At 42.6% G+C, this 15,576-nt stretch overlaps 1 protein-coding gene across 2 annotated transcripts in view; it reads left to right on the top strand.

Annotated features, from left to right (window-relative positions):
• Window positions 1-1,086: 1,086 nt before the first annotated feature.
• PBX2 (PBX homeobox 2) overlaps window positions 1,087-15,576 on the top strand; it is a 59,928-nt gene continuing 45,438 nt past the window's right edge. Inside the window, exons 1-2 of one of the 2 annotated variants that reach the window (XM_070744091.1) lie at window positions 1,087-1,541; window positions 4,238-4,311. In XM_070744091.1, coding sequence (XP_070600192.1) covers window positions 1,336-1,541; window positions 4,238-4,311 — 280 coding nt within the window. In that variant the 5' untranslated portion in view covers window positions 1,087-1,335. Of the gene's footprint in view, window positions 1,542-4,225; window positions 4,312-15,576 lie in introns of both variants that reach the window. The other variant, XM_070744090.1, reaches the window with a different exon arrangement.

Below are 15,576 nucleotides of genomic sequence, written 5' to 3'. Positions count from 1 at the left end.
TACATAAATAAATAAATAAATAAATAAATAAATGGATGGATGGATGGATGGATGGAAGGAATGGAATGGAACGGAACAATAATCTTTGTTGTTCTTCCCTGTGCTCTTTCTAGAGTCTCTGCATCTTTTTTTTAATAGTGAGGTAAAATAGATGGGTGTGTGGGTGGGTGGGTGGGTGGATGGATGGATGGATGGATGGATGGATGGATGGATGGATAGATAGATAGATAGATAGATAGATAGATAGATAGATAGATAGATAATAAACAAAAAAACCCAAACAAATAAACAAATGTGAAACGGCGGCAGAAGAGCATCCCTTCTAAACAACGGGTACGGTACAAGCATCGGGCAGGTTCCCATTTCACAGACACACCGCCAAGTGTGGCTTTGACTTCGAAAACGCAAAATAAAGAAGCCGTAGTGTCCAGCGCGACAAGCGGACCGAATCCCCGGTTGGGGAGGTGAAGAAAAACTGTCCCCCCTCCAAACCAAACCCAGCGCCACTTTCCCGCAAACAGCAGATCTCCATTTGGGGTGGCGGCGGGGCCTGGTGTATGTGCTTGTGTACGTGTGTGTCTCGGGGGATCTTCAGCGGGAAGGCGGAAAGGCTAGCCCGGCGGATCCCGAAAGATTCACTTCTATAGATCGCAGTCTTCCCGGGGGGAAAAGCTTTCTCGTTAATTAAAGCGCTTCAGCCCCGTGCGCCACGAAGGGCGCAAAGGGTCCCCCCACGGCTCCTCTACTTCCCTTTTCCTTTCGTTTGGGCAGTTTCTCTCAGCCTCCGGGAGAGAGCCGCTTGGCTCTGGAAGAAGCCCCGGCTCTGGAGGAGCGGGGCTGCTCGGCGCCTCCCGGCGTTTTGCTTCTCCCAAGCCAGCGGAGGGCAGCAAATAGAGAAAGGCACAGTTTGCGCCTCTCCGCCTGGGCGCACACCAAGAACAGGGGAGGAGACGCCGAAGGAGGAGGAGGAGGAGAAAAGGGGGGGGGGAAAGGAAGGGGGAAGCTGAGCTCCTCTCCTTTTTCCTTCTCTTCTTTTCCCTCCCCCTTCTCAGCTCCTCCTCCTCCCTCCTCCTCCTCCTCCAGCCCTTGTGCGGGACTCCATTTTCCAGTCCCAAAGTCTCCAAGGAAGGGGCCGTGGGAGCGCACCGCCAAGATGGACTAGCGCGCCAGCCTTTCTTTGCTCCCACCCGTCGCTCTTCCCGTCTCGAGCGGCCCGTCCTCCCGCCGCCGAGGCTCGCTCCTTCGCCCACCAGCCCCACGTCGCTTCCTCGATCGCTCCCGGCTCGCCGTGGACGCGCGGAGTGGTGGTGGTGGTGGGGAATCCCTTCGCCCAGCATGGATGATCCGGGCAGGCTGATCCAAGCGCGGGGGACGGTGGGGATCGCGGGGCACCCCTCGGTCCAGGGGGTCCAGGCCATGACCCCCCACGGTCTCCACGAGCCCCCTTCGGATAACGGCGAGCCCAGGAAGCAAGACATCGGCGACATCCTCCAGCAGATCATGACCATCACCGATCAAAGCTTGGACGAAGCGCAAGCAAAGTTGGTTCTCCTTCTCGAGTCTTTGGACGGCCGGCGCGAAAGGGAGCGGGGGGGGGGCGGCCCTGGAAAGTTGGGGCGGGAGGGGCTCCCTTTGTGTGTCGTGCGGGCGAGGGCTGCAAACTCTTGGCAAAGCCTCGCTTGGGGATCTGGGAAGGCCCTGCGGTGGGTTTGCCGGCTCGCCTTCCCCGCGAGGGTTTTGGTGTTGTTTTTTTTACTTGAGTGGCTGGTTGGAGAGGAGCGCTGGATGGAGACTTTGGAAATCCAGGCGTGGGACGGGGGACCCCCCACTTTTAAGGGATGCTCCGAACAACCTGACCTTGATTGGCTCCTAGAAACCCAAATTCCATACAGAAAGTAGAACTCAAAGTTCTGGAGAAGGGGGTATTCTTTTTTAAAAGGTCGGGTGGGCTTTGCAAAGAAGGGGGTCACTTTTGGGGAACTTGAGGGGAAGAGGCTTGGAAATACAGAGCCAGTTTTTATTTTTATTCATTGTTGAGGAGAGGAGAGGGGTTGGTGGGCCTGGAGGCATAAAAAGAACTTGAATTAACAAGCAAGCAAGCAGGGTTATTGGGCCTTCTGGATCTGGCATTTTGGATGTTCTGGGGATGGCTTTACCTTCAATCTACTGGGCAAAGTGATTTGCAGTAGAAAAATATTTGCAGTAATTAAAAACAGCTGTTGGCTTGCGGAAATTGTAAGATCGCTTTTAGATGCAAATATAAAAACTCAGTGGATCTGTCTGAAACAGTGAGAGAAGTAAATAGGGATTAAACCCTTGGCACTTAAAATCTAAGCGCTGATTAGAAAACAAAAATCTGATTAGTTTTTTTTGTTGTGAGCCACCCTGAACCCCTAGGGAATTGGGCGGCAGAGAAATATAATTAAATACATACAAATATAATTAAATAGAAAAAAAATATATGGGATTCTCTCTCCAAATTAACCATTCATCCTCTTTTTGCTTCTTGACTTTCCACCCAATTTTCTTTCTAAACATCTCTCCTGTTCTCTTCTGATGGAGAATTAGAGCTCTTGTTTATTTATTTTATTTATTTATTTATTTTGTCCGATACACAGTGAGGGTTTTAGTGGATATATATCTATATACACATAGTAAAATACATGATGAAGGTTATAGAGGAGATACTCATAGTAAAATATATCTAAGAAAGAATAGAAAAGAAGATATAGTAATAGAACATATCAATGAAAGAATAGAAGAAGAGATATAGGAATAGAAGAAAGGTATAAGAGATATAGAAGAGCAATAGGACAAGGGACGGAAGGCACTCTAGTGCACTTGTACTCTGCCCCTTATGTTTTAGTATTGACGGTTACAGTCTGCATTTGTACCTTCTGATCGAGAGTGCAACCCTGGCCAGGTATTAAGGTTGCAACTTCCGAATTTTTAACTTTGGGTGGATTCAGGTTGCGGTTTTCTTTCAAACTAGTTTATTTCCTGGCAGTCTTTTAAAGAACCATTGTTTTGCCACGATGCAGGTTTTTTGCCAGGCATGGATACTGAGATGTGTTTTGACGCTGTGTAGTGTGTGAAGAGCTTTGTAGTACATTAGTTTGCTTCAGAAGATGAATTTCAGTTCCTGGAAGGTACAGTACTATTTGTTTTTCAATTAGGATTGCTGCTGTGAGTCGAGAGTACTTAACTATGCTACTGTAAGGCTATGCTACCAAACCCTTGTGAGGTGCCATCCAAAAAGGAGGAATATGGTACATATTTGGATGGTTCCTCAAGGGTGTATTTTACTAAAACTTGTGGCTTTGTGTCTATTAAATCTAATATGGGTCCTATGAATAGCAGGCTCTGCACAAGGAATTTTTGTGTTGAATTGCTGGGCGCTGAAGCTTGTAAGGCTCCGAAGAGAAAAAGAGGCTTTCGGTTTTAAGATTTTAGTTTGTATTGCAAAAGTTGTGTTTTATTGTGTGGAAGGTTCATAATTTCGAGTGTGGTTACACTCCATTTGGGGGATGATAAGAGATTAGCCGTTTGTAGTTTTTCTTAAAGATGTATTTGTATGCATCAATGTTATCTAAGATTCAGATCTTTGTTCTCTTCCTAGAACCCCTCAAATTACAATACTTTTTGTATTAGGTTATTCTTTAGATTTGTGTATGCAAAATGGAGAATCTTATTTCACGGAGAGCCCTTTTGAATTAGGAAGTAGAGTATTTGCAATATGTATGTATTTATAAAACACTGAATTAAATCAAGCAGAAAAATGGATGAAAACATCAAAGCTGCAACAACACACAAACTTCAGATTTCGCCGCTTCTCTGTATATTACCTGGCAGGCGATGAATATAGAGTTTATTATTTTGTGGTAATTAGGGAAAAGTTCTGGAAAGAAAAAAGTTTTCCCATTTCCCTGCCCGTGGAATGTATCCCATTCTTTGGACAAATCTTTCCATAATGGAAGGAAATGCATGGGTTGTATTTATTTTTTTCATTGCTGGGGAAATCCGGATGTTGGAATTACATTGGGAATTGCTGGCGTGGAGGTTGGGCAGAAACTCTGCTAGACGTGGAAACTGGATTTATTTCAGCCGAGCGAGGCTTATGAGCGATGGTGGGCATAAAGATTCTACCCCACCCACCCCCTCCCTTTTTTTTTTGAAACGCCAGAAAAGGAACCAAATGGCTTTATCTGCTCTCTTTCTTCCACTGTTTCAACTGCAGGAAACACACGCTGAATTGCCACCGCATGAAACCGGCCCTCTTCACCGTCCTTTGTGAAATCAAAGAGAAAACAGGTATTGTTTGAGTCTGGGGTCTCCGTCGGGGAGTGGAGGGGTGATTGCTGAATTTCTCAGAGCATTATTTCCACCTATCAGGAAAATGCTGCTTCTTTCTTTTTTCCCTTCGGGAATTCGACTATTTGGGGTTCGGAGAATAGGGTACGCAAGAGAGAGAGGAGGGTGGGCATTTTTCTCCTCGGAGGCCTGCTGTTTCTACGCCATCTTGACGGTTGCCGTGTCTGGAATTTCTTTGCTGTCTGCCTGGTTTTCTTTCTCATTTCTTTCTCCCCCTCGCCTCTCCCTCCTCTGCTTTCTTCCTTAAACCCCGTTGGGAGGAGGGGGCTGCATTCTGGAGGGGAAGGGGTGCCTCTTTCTCTTTTTTGTGGCTGTCAATCTTGCTTGGGGAAAAAAAAAACCCGGCATCAAGAGGCCTTTGAAAACACCTGGATCTTTTGTCTGCAAGAACCGCCAAGCTCCTTCTCCCCTCGGTGGGTTGGAAATCTTCGATTATACCAACATTGACCTCTGATTTGGGGGAACGTTTGCACGACTGGATGTCGGGTGTGAGTGGCTTAAAGATACCCGGTCAGGGCGGTGTGATGCAAGGGATTGTGCAAGCGAGAGAAGAAGATAAAGGGTGCTTCTCCAACTGTTTGGAATTTGCACTTTCCCGAGATTAAAAAGCGAAAGGGGGGGGGGGATTAGGAAAAGGGATTAAGGGAAGGGATCGACTTTCCAAGTTGTCAGGAGAGGTTCATCTAAGCCACTGAGATCTGGGCCTCTCGGGCAGCCAAAATAGGAAAATAAGTCTCTGAGATGTGTCCTGTATAGTCTGAGAATGGTATTATTTACATATGGGCTGCTACATCAGGGGTGGGCAATTAATTTTGCCATGGGGCCGCAGGAGAAATTGGGATGGTTTTAGAGGGCCCCATTGATATAATTAACTCAGTTCTACCCAATACTGTATATTATTGGGTAGAACTGAGTTAATTATATTATAATTATGAATTATAATTTTATATTATACTATACTATACTAAACTATTTTATATTATATTATATTATATTATTTATTGGATTTGTATGCCGCCCCTCTCCGCAGACTCTGGGCAGCTAACAACAGTAATAAAACTGTATATGACAATAATCCAATACTAAAAACAGTTAAAAACCCATTATATAAAAACCAATCATACGTACAGACATACCATGCATAAAATTGTAAAGGCCTAGGGGGAAAGTGTATCTCAATTCCCCCATGCCGAGTCTACGGAAAGGGGCGGCATACAAATCTAATAAATAATAATAATAATAATAATGCCTGGCGGCAGAGGTGGGTTTTAAGCAGCTTACGAAAGGCAAGGAGGGTGGGGGCAACTCTAATCTCTGGGGGGACTTGGTTTCAGAGGGCCGGGGCCACCACAGAGAAGGCTCTTCCCCTGGGTCCCGCCAAGCGACATTGTTTGGTTGACGGGACCCGGAGAAGACCCACTCTGGGACCTAACTGGTCACTGGGATTCGTGCAGCAGAAGGCGGTCCCTGAGGTAATATGATTATAACTTAGTTGCCCACCCCTTCCTTCCTTGTTCCCTCCATTTCTCCTTCCTTCCTTCCCTCCCTCCTTCCTCCCTGCCTCCCTCCCTCCCTTTCTCCTTCCTTCCGTCCAACCTCTGCGGGCCGGTCATAGACAGCGGGCGGGCCGAATCCGGCCCGTGGGCCGCCCTTTGCCCAGGTCTGTGCTACATGATTTTATTTCAGAGGGTGGATCCAGGATCTTGTAAGCAGCTCTCACCTCATTCTTAGTAGACTCATATCACCAGGGCTTCCTTGCTGTGTGTTCTGACTTTTTTTTTTTTTGGAGGGGGGGGCATTGCTATTTTTGGAAGTTGTTTTGTAAGTGGAGGTGGGGGAAGAAGAGACAGAGAGAGAAGTCACAGTGAGTCTTCAGCTTGACTTTAACTAGGATCTGGGTCAGAATGTTTGAAGAAAGAATTTTAGGGTTATTGCTCTGTGTAAGTGATCATTCCCTCTCTGGAGGTTGCTAGTTTCTTGCAAATTAAACCAGGTTAGAAAGAGAAAGGGGCACTGGATCTGGACTATAGAATTCCAGTTTATCCCTGGATGGTAGACCGATGAAAATGGGAACTCATCCAGATTATAGCAGCCCAAATATGAAGCCAATGGGGATTGGGGGAGGGAATCTATTATTATTAATAATTGTAAGCAGGGCAGAGTTACCTTAAAGTAAGATGAGCGGCCTATAAATTTTATAAATAAATATCATGATGGTTTTACCAATATTTCTATCAAAGTATTATCAATATTTCTACTGAAATCTGATTTCCTCGCCGATGTTCTTTTATTGATTTTTCAGTTTATACTGCACAATTTTATTGTCTTTCTAATTTTTCTTGTTAACATGTTTCTAGAGGTCTATTTACTTAGAATGCCTTGTCTTATGCATGCAATAAAGTTACTGATAAAAGTTACACTGCAATAATCGATCAATTAACTCAAAGGTGCTATTGAATAGAAGGGGGCTTACTTTCTGTCCAGTAAACACACATAGGGCATTGCACTGGTGTTTTAATTTTGTAGGCTTGCTGCCTTTATTTATTTGTAAAAATAACAAAGGCAGGAATATGGAAGATTAACTAAAGTTGCGATTAGGATTAAAAAGGACTACGCCGCCTAAACTGTTTTTACATTATAATTTACATTTATGCCTGTATATCATTCTGTCTGTGTCCGTAGCTGCTTATACGTCCCAATTGTACATGTGGTATTTCGGTTGTATTTTTATCCAGCATAAAAATACCGAGGTGACCTTGAATTGCTAGTACAGCTCATACCACTTAAAAACATGCCACCCTCTAGACGAGAAGCCAGTTTGACTTAGGGGTTAAAGCCAGTGAAGTAGAAGCTGGGATGACTCTTATATTCCACTCTTGCCTTAGATACAAAACCAGCTGGGTGACTTTGGGCCAATCTCTCTCTCTCTTTCTTGCTCTCGCTCTCTTGCTCGCTCTCTCGCTCTCACTCTCTCTCTTTCTCAGCCTTACAAAGAAAAACACAAAGAAATATCATTTTTGAAAATGTTGCCAAGAAAACGTAGAGGCACTTGGAGTTATGATTGATTTAAAGGCACTCCTCACTCCTCTCAAAAAATCCCACATCCGCAAAAGTCTGCTTAAGCATTCTGGGGATAGAATAACAAGAGTTGGAAGGGACCTTGGAGGTCTTCTAGTCCAACCCCCTGCTTAGGTAGGAAACCCTATACCACTTCAGAGGAATGGTTATCCAACATCTTCTTAAAAACTTCCAGTGTTGGAGCATTCATAAGTTCTGGAGGCAAGTTGTTCTACTCTCAGCCAAGACTCTCAGATTCGAAAACTTTAAGATCGATGGACTTCAACTCCCAGAATTCCCCAGCCAGCACATCTTAAAGTTACAGAGTTTGAGAAATACTCATCCCAGACAGTGCTAAGTTAGAGACGACTACTAAACTATAACATTTAGAACAAGGGTGCATTCAGGCAGGTACTGTAGTTTGTTTCAGTATGCATTCCCTCTAAAAGTGGTGGAATTTTAAAAAATGTAAGTGAATGGTACTTTAAGTCATACATAATTTTAAAAGCTGTGTATTTCTCAAGCCGAACTCTGTGTGGTTATGTGGATGTGCGCAATTTGATGTAATCACTCTTCGTATATTTTATTGCTTTCACTTTGGGCTTTATTACACATTGAAATTTGACACTGTAATCAGGACTTTCGAAAACCCACATAAGCTCTCTGGTTTTAAGTTGTTTAGTTTGGATCAAAATTTGCAAGAAGGAAAAGAGCTAAGGTTTATAACATTTTGGGGAACACGTATTTGTCTCTTGGATTTTTCTGAACTTTTGCAAAAATAAGCTCCAATATAAAAAGACAGCCTGAACCAATAGCATTGAATTGTATTTCAATGAATACAATGAATTTCACGAAGCAAATCTTCCTAGGTGCATTGTTCCAGTGGGAAAAAGTCATTACCTTGTCACCAATTCAGCCGATTCATTTTAACAGGATAACTAAGACCAATTGTGTGACTTATTAAAAATCACTCTACAAGCACAATGTACAGTGTTCCCTCGCTTTTCGCGGGGGATGCGTTCCAAGACTGCCCGCGAAAGTCTAATTTCCGCGAAGTAGAGATGCGGAAGTAAATACACTATTTTTGGCTATGAACAATATCACAAACCTCCCCTTAACACTTTAAACCCCTAAATTGCAATTTTCCATTCCCTTAGCAACCATTTAGTTTATTAAAAAAATATTTATTAAAAGCAGACGAAAGTTTGGCGATGACATATGACGACATCGGGTGGGAAAAACCGTGGTATAGGGAAACAACCCGCGAAGTATTTTTTAATTAATATTTTTGAAAAACCGTGGTAGAGACTTTTCGCGAAGTTCTAACCCGCGAAAATCGAGGGATCACTGTACTACCGTGCAGAAACCCAGAACAACATCTAGAGATCTGCTAGTTTCTGTTTTTTCAAATAAGTCACAACTTTGTCATTTAAAAAAAAAAATCCTGAATGAAAATGTTAGGAATGAGACTGTAGTTCAAGGGAAGGCCATGGTCACTGAGAAGATTATATTAATGCTTGTCAGGTTTTTCCCCTAAATGATCTTGAAGACTTCTGGAGGAGTGTTCTACAGGTAGATGTGTTCAGACGTGGGCTTTCACATACTGTAACAACTAGTTCGCCCAATACTGGAAATGTGAGTGTGTGCACCTCACAAAACATGGACTGCAGTGGGTGAGCAGTGTGGTCGGGCGGTAGGAAAAGCAAGTAGGATGCTTGGCTGCATAGCTAGAGATATAACAAGCAGGAAGAGGGAGATTGTGATCCCCTTATATAGAGCGCTGGTGAGACCACATTTGGAATACTGTGTTCAGTTCTGGAGACCTCACCTACAAAAAGATATTGACAAAATTGAACGGGTCCAAAGAAGGGCTACAAGAATGGTGGGAGGTCTTAAGCATAAAACGTATCAGGAAAGACTTAATGAACTCAATCTGTATAGTCTGGAGGATAGAAGGAAAAGGGGGGGACATGATCGAAACATTTAAATATGTTAAAGGGTTAAATAAGGTTCAGGAGGGAAGTGTTTTTAATAGGAAAGTGAACACAAGAACAAGGGGACACAATCTGAAGTTAGTTGGGGGAAAGATCAAAAGCAACATGAGAAAATATTATTTTACTGAAAGAGCAGTAGATCCTTGGAACAAACTTCCAGCAGACGTGGTTGGTATATCCAGTGTAAGATAAAATACAGGAAATAGTATAAGGGCAGACTAGATGGACCATGAGGTCTTTTTCTGTCGTCAGTCTTCTATGTTTCTATGGCAATTTTGCTTGTGTGAGCCATCCACACATGTGCGTGCCATCAAACAACACAACAATTTGCTCGCATGTGCCATCCACACAAGCGTTGGGGAGTCAAAAACACAGCAATATAGGATGGGATTGCGCCCAGGCGGGGCCGCAGGTCTCAACTACCGGTTCACTCAAACCAGCCCGAAGCAGCTGAATCCTACCACTGGATGTGTTCTGTCTGGCAAAAATCAAACCACAATAAAAACTCAATTAGCAAGCATTTTCCTCACTTTTGAAAGATGTCATAGTTCAGTGATGGTGAACCTTTGCTGGTTCACATGGTAGTACGTGCATATACAGTGATACCTTGTCTTACGAACTTAATTGGTTCTAGGACGATGTTTGTAAGGTGAAAAGTTCGTAAGACAAAACAGTGTTTCCCATAGGAATCAATGGAAAAGCGATTAATGCCCGCAAGCCCAAAATTCACCCCTTTTGCCAGCCGAAGCGCCCGTTTTCGCACTGGTGTGATTCCCCTGAGACTCCCCTCCATGGGAAACCCCACCTCCGGACTTCTGCATTTTTGCGATGCTGCAGGGGAATCCCAGAAGGGGAATCCCAGCATCGCAAAAACGGGCGCTTCGCTGGCAATGGAAGTCCGGAGGCGGGGCATCCCAGTGGCGGCGGCAGGTTCGTAAGGTGAAAATAGTTCGAAAGAAGAGGCAAAAAAATCTTAAACCCCGGGTTTGTATCTCGAAAAATTCGTATGACTAGGGGTTCATAAGACGAGGTATCACTGTATTTTTAAGAGTTCCACAATAGGTAGTCCTCGACTTATGACTGTAGTTGAACCCAAAATTTATGTTACTAAGAGAGACACTAGTAAAGTGAATTGGGGCCTGTTTTATGACTGTTCTTGCCACAGTTGTTAAGTGAAGCATGGCAGTTGTTAAGTAAATAATTAAATTGTTAAGTGCTTAAATTAGTTAACTATTTAATTGGTTGCCTTTATTTTGTTTTTTGTTTTTTCTAATCAACAGTTGGCAGTTCTGTGTTAGCAAAAACTTCAGAAGAGAAGGATTTAGGGGTAGTGATTTCTGACAGTCTCAAAATGAGTGAGCAGTGTGGTCGGGCGGTAGGAAAGGCAAGTAGGATCCTTGGCTGCATAGCTAGAGGTATAACAAGCAGGAAGAGGGAGATTGTGATCCCCTTATATAGAGCGCTGGTGAGACCACATTTGGAATACTGTGTTCAGTTCTGGAGACCTCACCTACAAAAAGATATTGACAAAATTGAACGGGTCCAAAGACGGGCTACAAAAATGGTGGAAGGTCTTAAGCATAGAACTTAACAGGAAAGACTTAATTAATTCAATCTGTATAGTCTGGAGGACAGGAGGGAAAGGGGGGACACGATCGAAACATTTAAATATGTTAAAGGGTTAAATAGGGTTCAGGAGGGAAGTGTTTTTAACAGGAAAGTGAACACAAGAACAAGGGGACACAATCTGAAGTTAGTTGGGGGAAAGATCAAAGGCAACTTGAGAAAATATTATTTTACTGAAAGAGTAGTAGATCCTTGGAACAAACTTCCAGCAGACGTGGTTGGGAAATCCACAGTAACTGAATTTAAACATGCCTGGGATAAACATATATCCATCCTAAGATAAAATACAGGAAATAGTAAAAGGGCAGACTAGATGGACCATGAGGTCTTTTTCTGCCGTCAGACTTCTATGTTTCTATGTTTCTAACAGTAAAATTTATTCTAGCTTTAGTAGTATTCTGACCCATCTTTATCTTTCATTTCCATGGTTAATTTATCCATTTCTGCACAAATTATATATTTTTTCTAATAATTCCTCTTCAGTTGGTATGTTTTCACTTTTCCATTGTTGTGCAAAAATTAATCTCGCCGCAGTTGTTATATGCAGAATTAAGTAACATTGACATCTTTCATATCTTTCATGGGTTATTCTGTGTTATTCTTTCCATGTTGTTATTTAGCAAACTGTTTCTTCTTTTCTTCACACTTCCCTCCCTCTGTCTTCATCTGCTCCCTCTACCTTCCTACTCCTTCTGTCCCCTTCCTATATATCCCTCTACTCCTTTTCTCTGCTCCCTACCCTTTCTACTTCCTCTTTCTCCCTCTTAACCGTCCTCTGAATGATCCTAATTCTAATTCATCTTATATTTGACAGACTGGTGGTGTATTGAGATGGTGGTACATTTGAGGGCTCACGTAGTGTTGTGGTTAGCTCTGGCCCAGCTCCTGCCCCAAGGACTGTGGATGTGGGGGAGACATCCACATGCTGCAGGCCTGTTTTACCCCCGGTGGAATCTGCTGATGAAGGCTCCTCTGACCAAGAAGACATGAGTGACAGGGAGGAGGAGAGTGGGGCAGACAGCTCAGAAGGAGATCAATTATCTAGCTCCTCCTTGGATTCGGAACAAGAGTTAATGATACAGCCACGCATGCGGAGAGCGATGCATAGGCAACAACAACTGAGAGATTATTATCAAAGAAAATGAGGCCACCTGTGGTTGGCTGGGGCTGTGGTGATTAGTGAGGCTGCTATAAATAGCAGCCTATGGGTTTGGCCATTGTGGAGGATTATCTGATCCTTGTGTTTCCTGACTGCTTTACTGACTTGGACCTTTTGTGTGCTGATTTTTCCCCGCTTTGAAACTAAACCAGAGCAAAGTGTGTTTCACTTTGTGAAAGAAGAAGGACTGTGAATTGCCTCACAGCTGCAAGCTAAGTATCTCAGAACTGATAAGGGACTTGTACAAATTACCAGTTTGTTTGGAGACTAGTGCTCTTTGCTATACAAAAAGAGTGCTCCTTTATTTGAATTTTCGGTATAATAACATTGTTTTGAATTTTCAAACATGTGTGTGTCTGAAATTGTATCTGTGCATTTTTGGGAGGATTCTACCAGAGAGCTCGACAAAACAGTTGGTATGTTTTCACTTTTCCATTGTGCAAAAATTAATCTCGCCGCAGTTGTTATGTGCAGAATTAAGTAACTTTGACATCTTTGATATCTTTCATGAGTTATTCTGTGTTATTCTTTCCATGTTGTTATTTAGCAATCTTTCTTCTTTTCTTCACACTTCCTACTCCTTCTCTCCTCCTTCCTATATCCCTCTACTCCTTTTCTCTTCTTCCTACCCTTTCTACTTCCTCTTTCTCCCTCTTAACCTTTCTCTGAGTGATCCTAATTCTAATTCATCTTATATTTGACAGACTGGTGGTGTATTGAGATGGTGGGACATTTGAGGGCTCACGTAGGAATGTTCTGTCTTGAAATTTAAGTAGTGAAAGCAATTGAGAATCTCGCCTGCTCTAATAAATAGAATATTTGCAGCTCTGGGTTAACACGAAGGGGTCCTTGGTGCTCTCTAAACTTGCTTGTTTTCTTGTGGACATTTCATTATCCAAACTAGTTAACAGACTAGCTGGATGTTCCCTAGTTTGGGTAATGAAACCTATGTAACAAAACAAGGAAGTTCAAAGAGCATCAAGGACCACTAATCTCACCTGTAAATATTATGATGGTTTTATTACCTGGGGATTCTTCACCTAGACCCTTTGTTCATCTTTTACTTTTAAAAGACGAATTGTGCAGCATCACTGGGGATTTGTCGGAAACATGTGTCTAGTCTCCCATAGCTGTTTCTTTCATACAACAAGTGTGGCAAACCATTTGCATTGCTTATTCTTTTTAGTATTAAACTGACTGCAGCCTCATAGTTTTACGAATTGTACTTTTTTGTATAGTAATCGACAGACTGGATTTTATCATAGATTTTATCTGTTATTTATTGTTTTATTCTGGAGTTTTTAATTGTATATTTACTGAATGTTTTTATTTTGTTCTGGTCTATGCCTGTAATAAATGGAATGGAATTGATTAATTTAAATATCAGGTATCCATTCACAACTCCTTTGAGGGATTGTAAATATGAGCAGTAGGCCTGCTTCTTCACTTCTGCCTCCAAATCTGTGTTGGAGCCTCAAAATGGGGAATAATATGATTTCTGGTGGTTCTGAATCAAGTCCATGGACCTCAACCAGATTGCTTAGAAACATAGAAGTTTGATGGCAGAAAAAGATTTCATGGTCCATCTAGTCTGCCCTTATACTATTTCCTGTATTTTATCTTAAGATGGATATATTATCTAAGTATTGCCCACAAGATCATATGCTGCAACGTCCTGCCTGTCAAAGACTACTTTAGCTTCAACCACAACAACACAAGAGCCCACAACAGATACAAGCTTAATATTAACCGCTCCAAACTTCACTGTAAAAAATACGACTTTAGTAATCGAGTTGTCGAAGTGTGGAATTCACTACCGGACTCTGTAGTATCATCCCCTAACCCCCAACACTTTACCCTTAGACTATCCACGGTTGATCTCACCAAGTTCCTAAGAGGTCAGTAAGGGGCGTACATAAGTGCACCAGAGTGCCTACCGTCCCCTGTCCTATTGTCTCTCCCATATCTCCTATATCTTCTCTTCTATACCTATATCTTTTTCTACTATTCTCTCATAGCTATATTTCACTCCTTTATTTTCTCTTCTATTCCCCCTTTAATACATTCTACCTGATTATATCCTCTATAACCCTCATTGTGTATTATTGTGTATTGGACAAAACAAATAAATAAAATAAAAATATGCTTATAGGCATGTTTAAATTAAGTTACTGTGGATTTACCAACCACATCTGCTGGAAATTTGTTCTTTCAGTAAAATAATATTTTCTCATGTTGCTTCTGATCTTTCCCCCAACTAACCTCAGATTGTGCCCCCTTGTTCTTGTGTTCACTTTCCTATTAAAAACACTTCCCTCCTGGACCTTATTTAACCCTTTAACATATTTAAATGTTTCGATCATGCCCCCCCTTTCCCTTCTGTCCTCCAGACTATACAGATTGAGTTCATTAAGTCTTTCCTGATAAGTTTTATGCTAAAGACCTTCCACCATTTTTGTAGCCCGACTTTGGACCTGTTCAATTTTGTCAATATCTTTTTGTAGGTGAGGTCTCCAGAACTGAACACAAATGTGGTCTCAGCAGCGCTCTATACAGCGGGATCACAATCTCCCTCTTCCTCTTGTTATACCTCTAGCTATGCAGCCAAGCATTTGTGGGGATCCTGATATAGAAGAGCATTTTTTTCTTCCAAGGGGAGAGGAAAGAAATTCTAGACCAGGCAACATTAAGACTTGTGGACTTCAACTCAGCTTGTGGACTTCAACCAGGGATTTCTGGGAGTTGAAGTCCACCAGGCTTAAAAGTTGCCAAGTTTGGGCAAAAGCACACAGGGTTTAAAATCTCCCTGATTCTCTGTTAAAACCCTGATACAGATCTACTTGGGCTGCAGTAGACTTGATGTTGTTCTTCAGAAATGGTGTCATGTTCCCTTTCGCCTCTGGAAAGGCAGTTAAAAAGTCATCCTTAAATTGTGTCTTTTTTTGCTCTGGGGGTTGCTGCTTTTTTTTTATTGCGTTGTCCTCTTCTGTTGCTTCTCTTTTTATACCTTTTTATGATCTCTGCAGTCTCTGCAGATGTGGGCCTATTACTTATTTTGCTGCAGGCTACCCCAAAGTCAGGTAGTGGCATGCAAATGAAAACCATATTATCAAGTGTACAAATCAGCTATAATATATCTGGGCTTGTTGGTGCCAAGTCAGGATGTATATTATTTCCTCCCCTCTTGCTTTATGACGTTAATTGCACATACTTTTATTTATTGGTTTGAATCTTCCGCCCTGCCCTTTTGGGGTGCCCTCTGGGCAGTCTAGAGCCTGGCCCCACCCTTGCCAAATCCAGGGGACGGGGTGTACTCTGCACGAAGACTCCCTGGAAAGAAGTAGGGAAAAATGCTTGTAACTTTGCATA

The sequence above is a fragment of the Erythrolamprus reginae genome, chromosome 2 (genome assembly GCF_031021105.1).
Source record: "Erythrolamprus reginae isolate rEryReg1 chromosome 2, rEryReg1.hap1, whole genome shotgun sequence".
Classification (NCBI taxonomy): Eukaryota; Metazoa; Chordata; class Lepidosauria; order Squamata; family Dipsadidae; genus Erythrolamprus; species Erythrolamprus reginae.
This window is presented reverse-complemented; position numbering and strand designations above follow the sequence as displayed.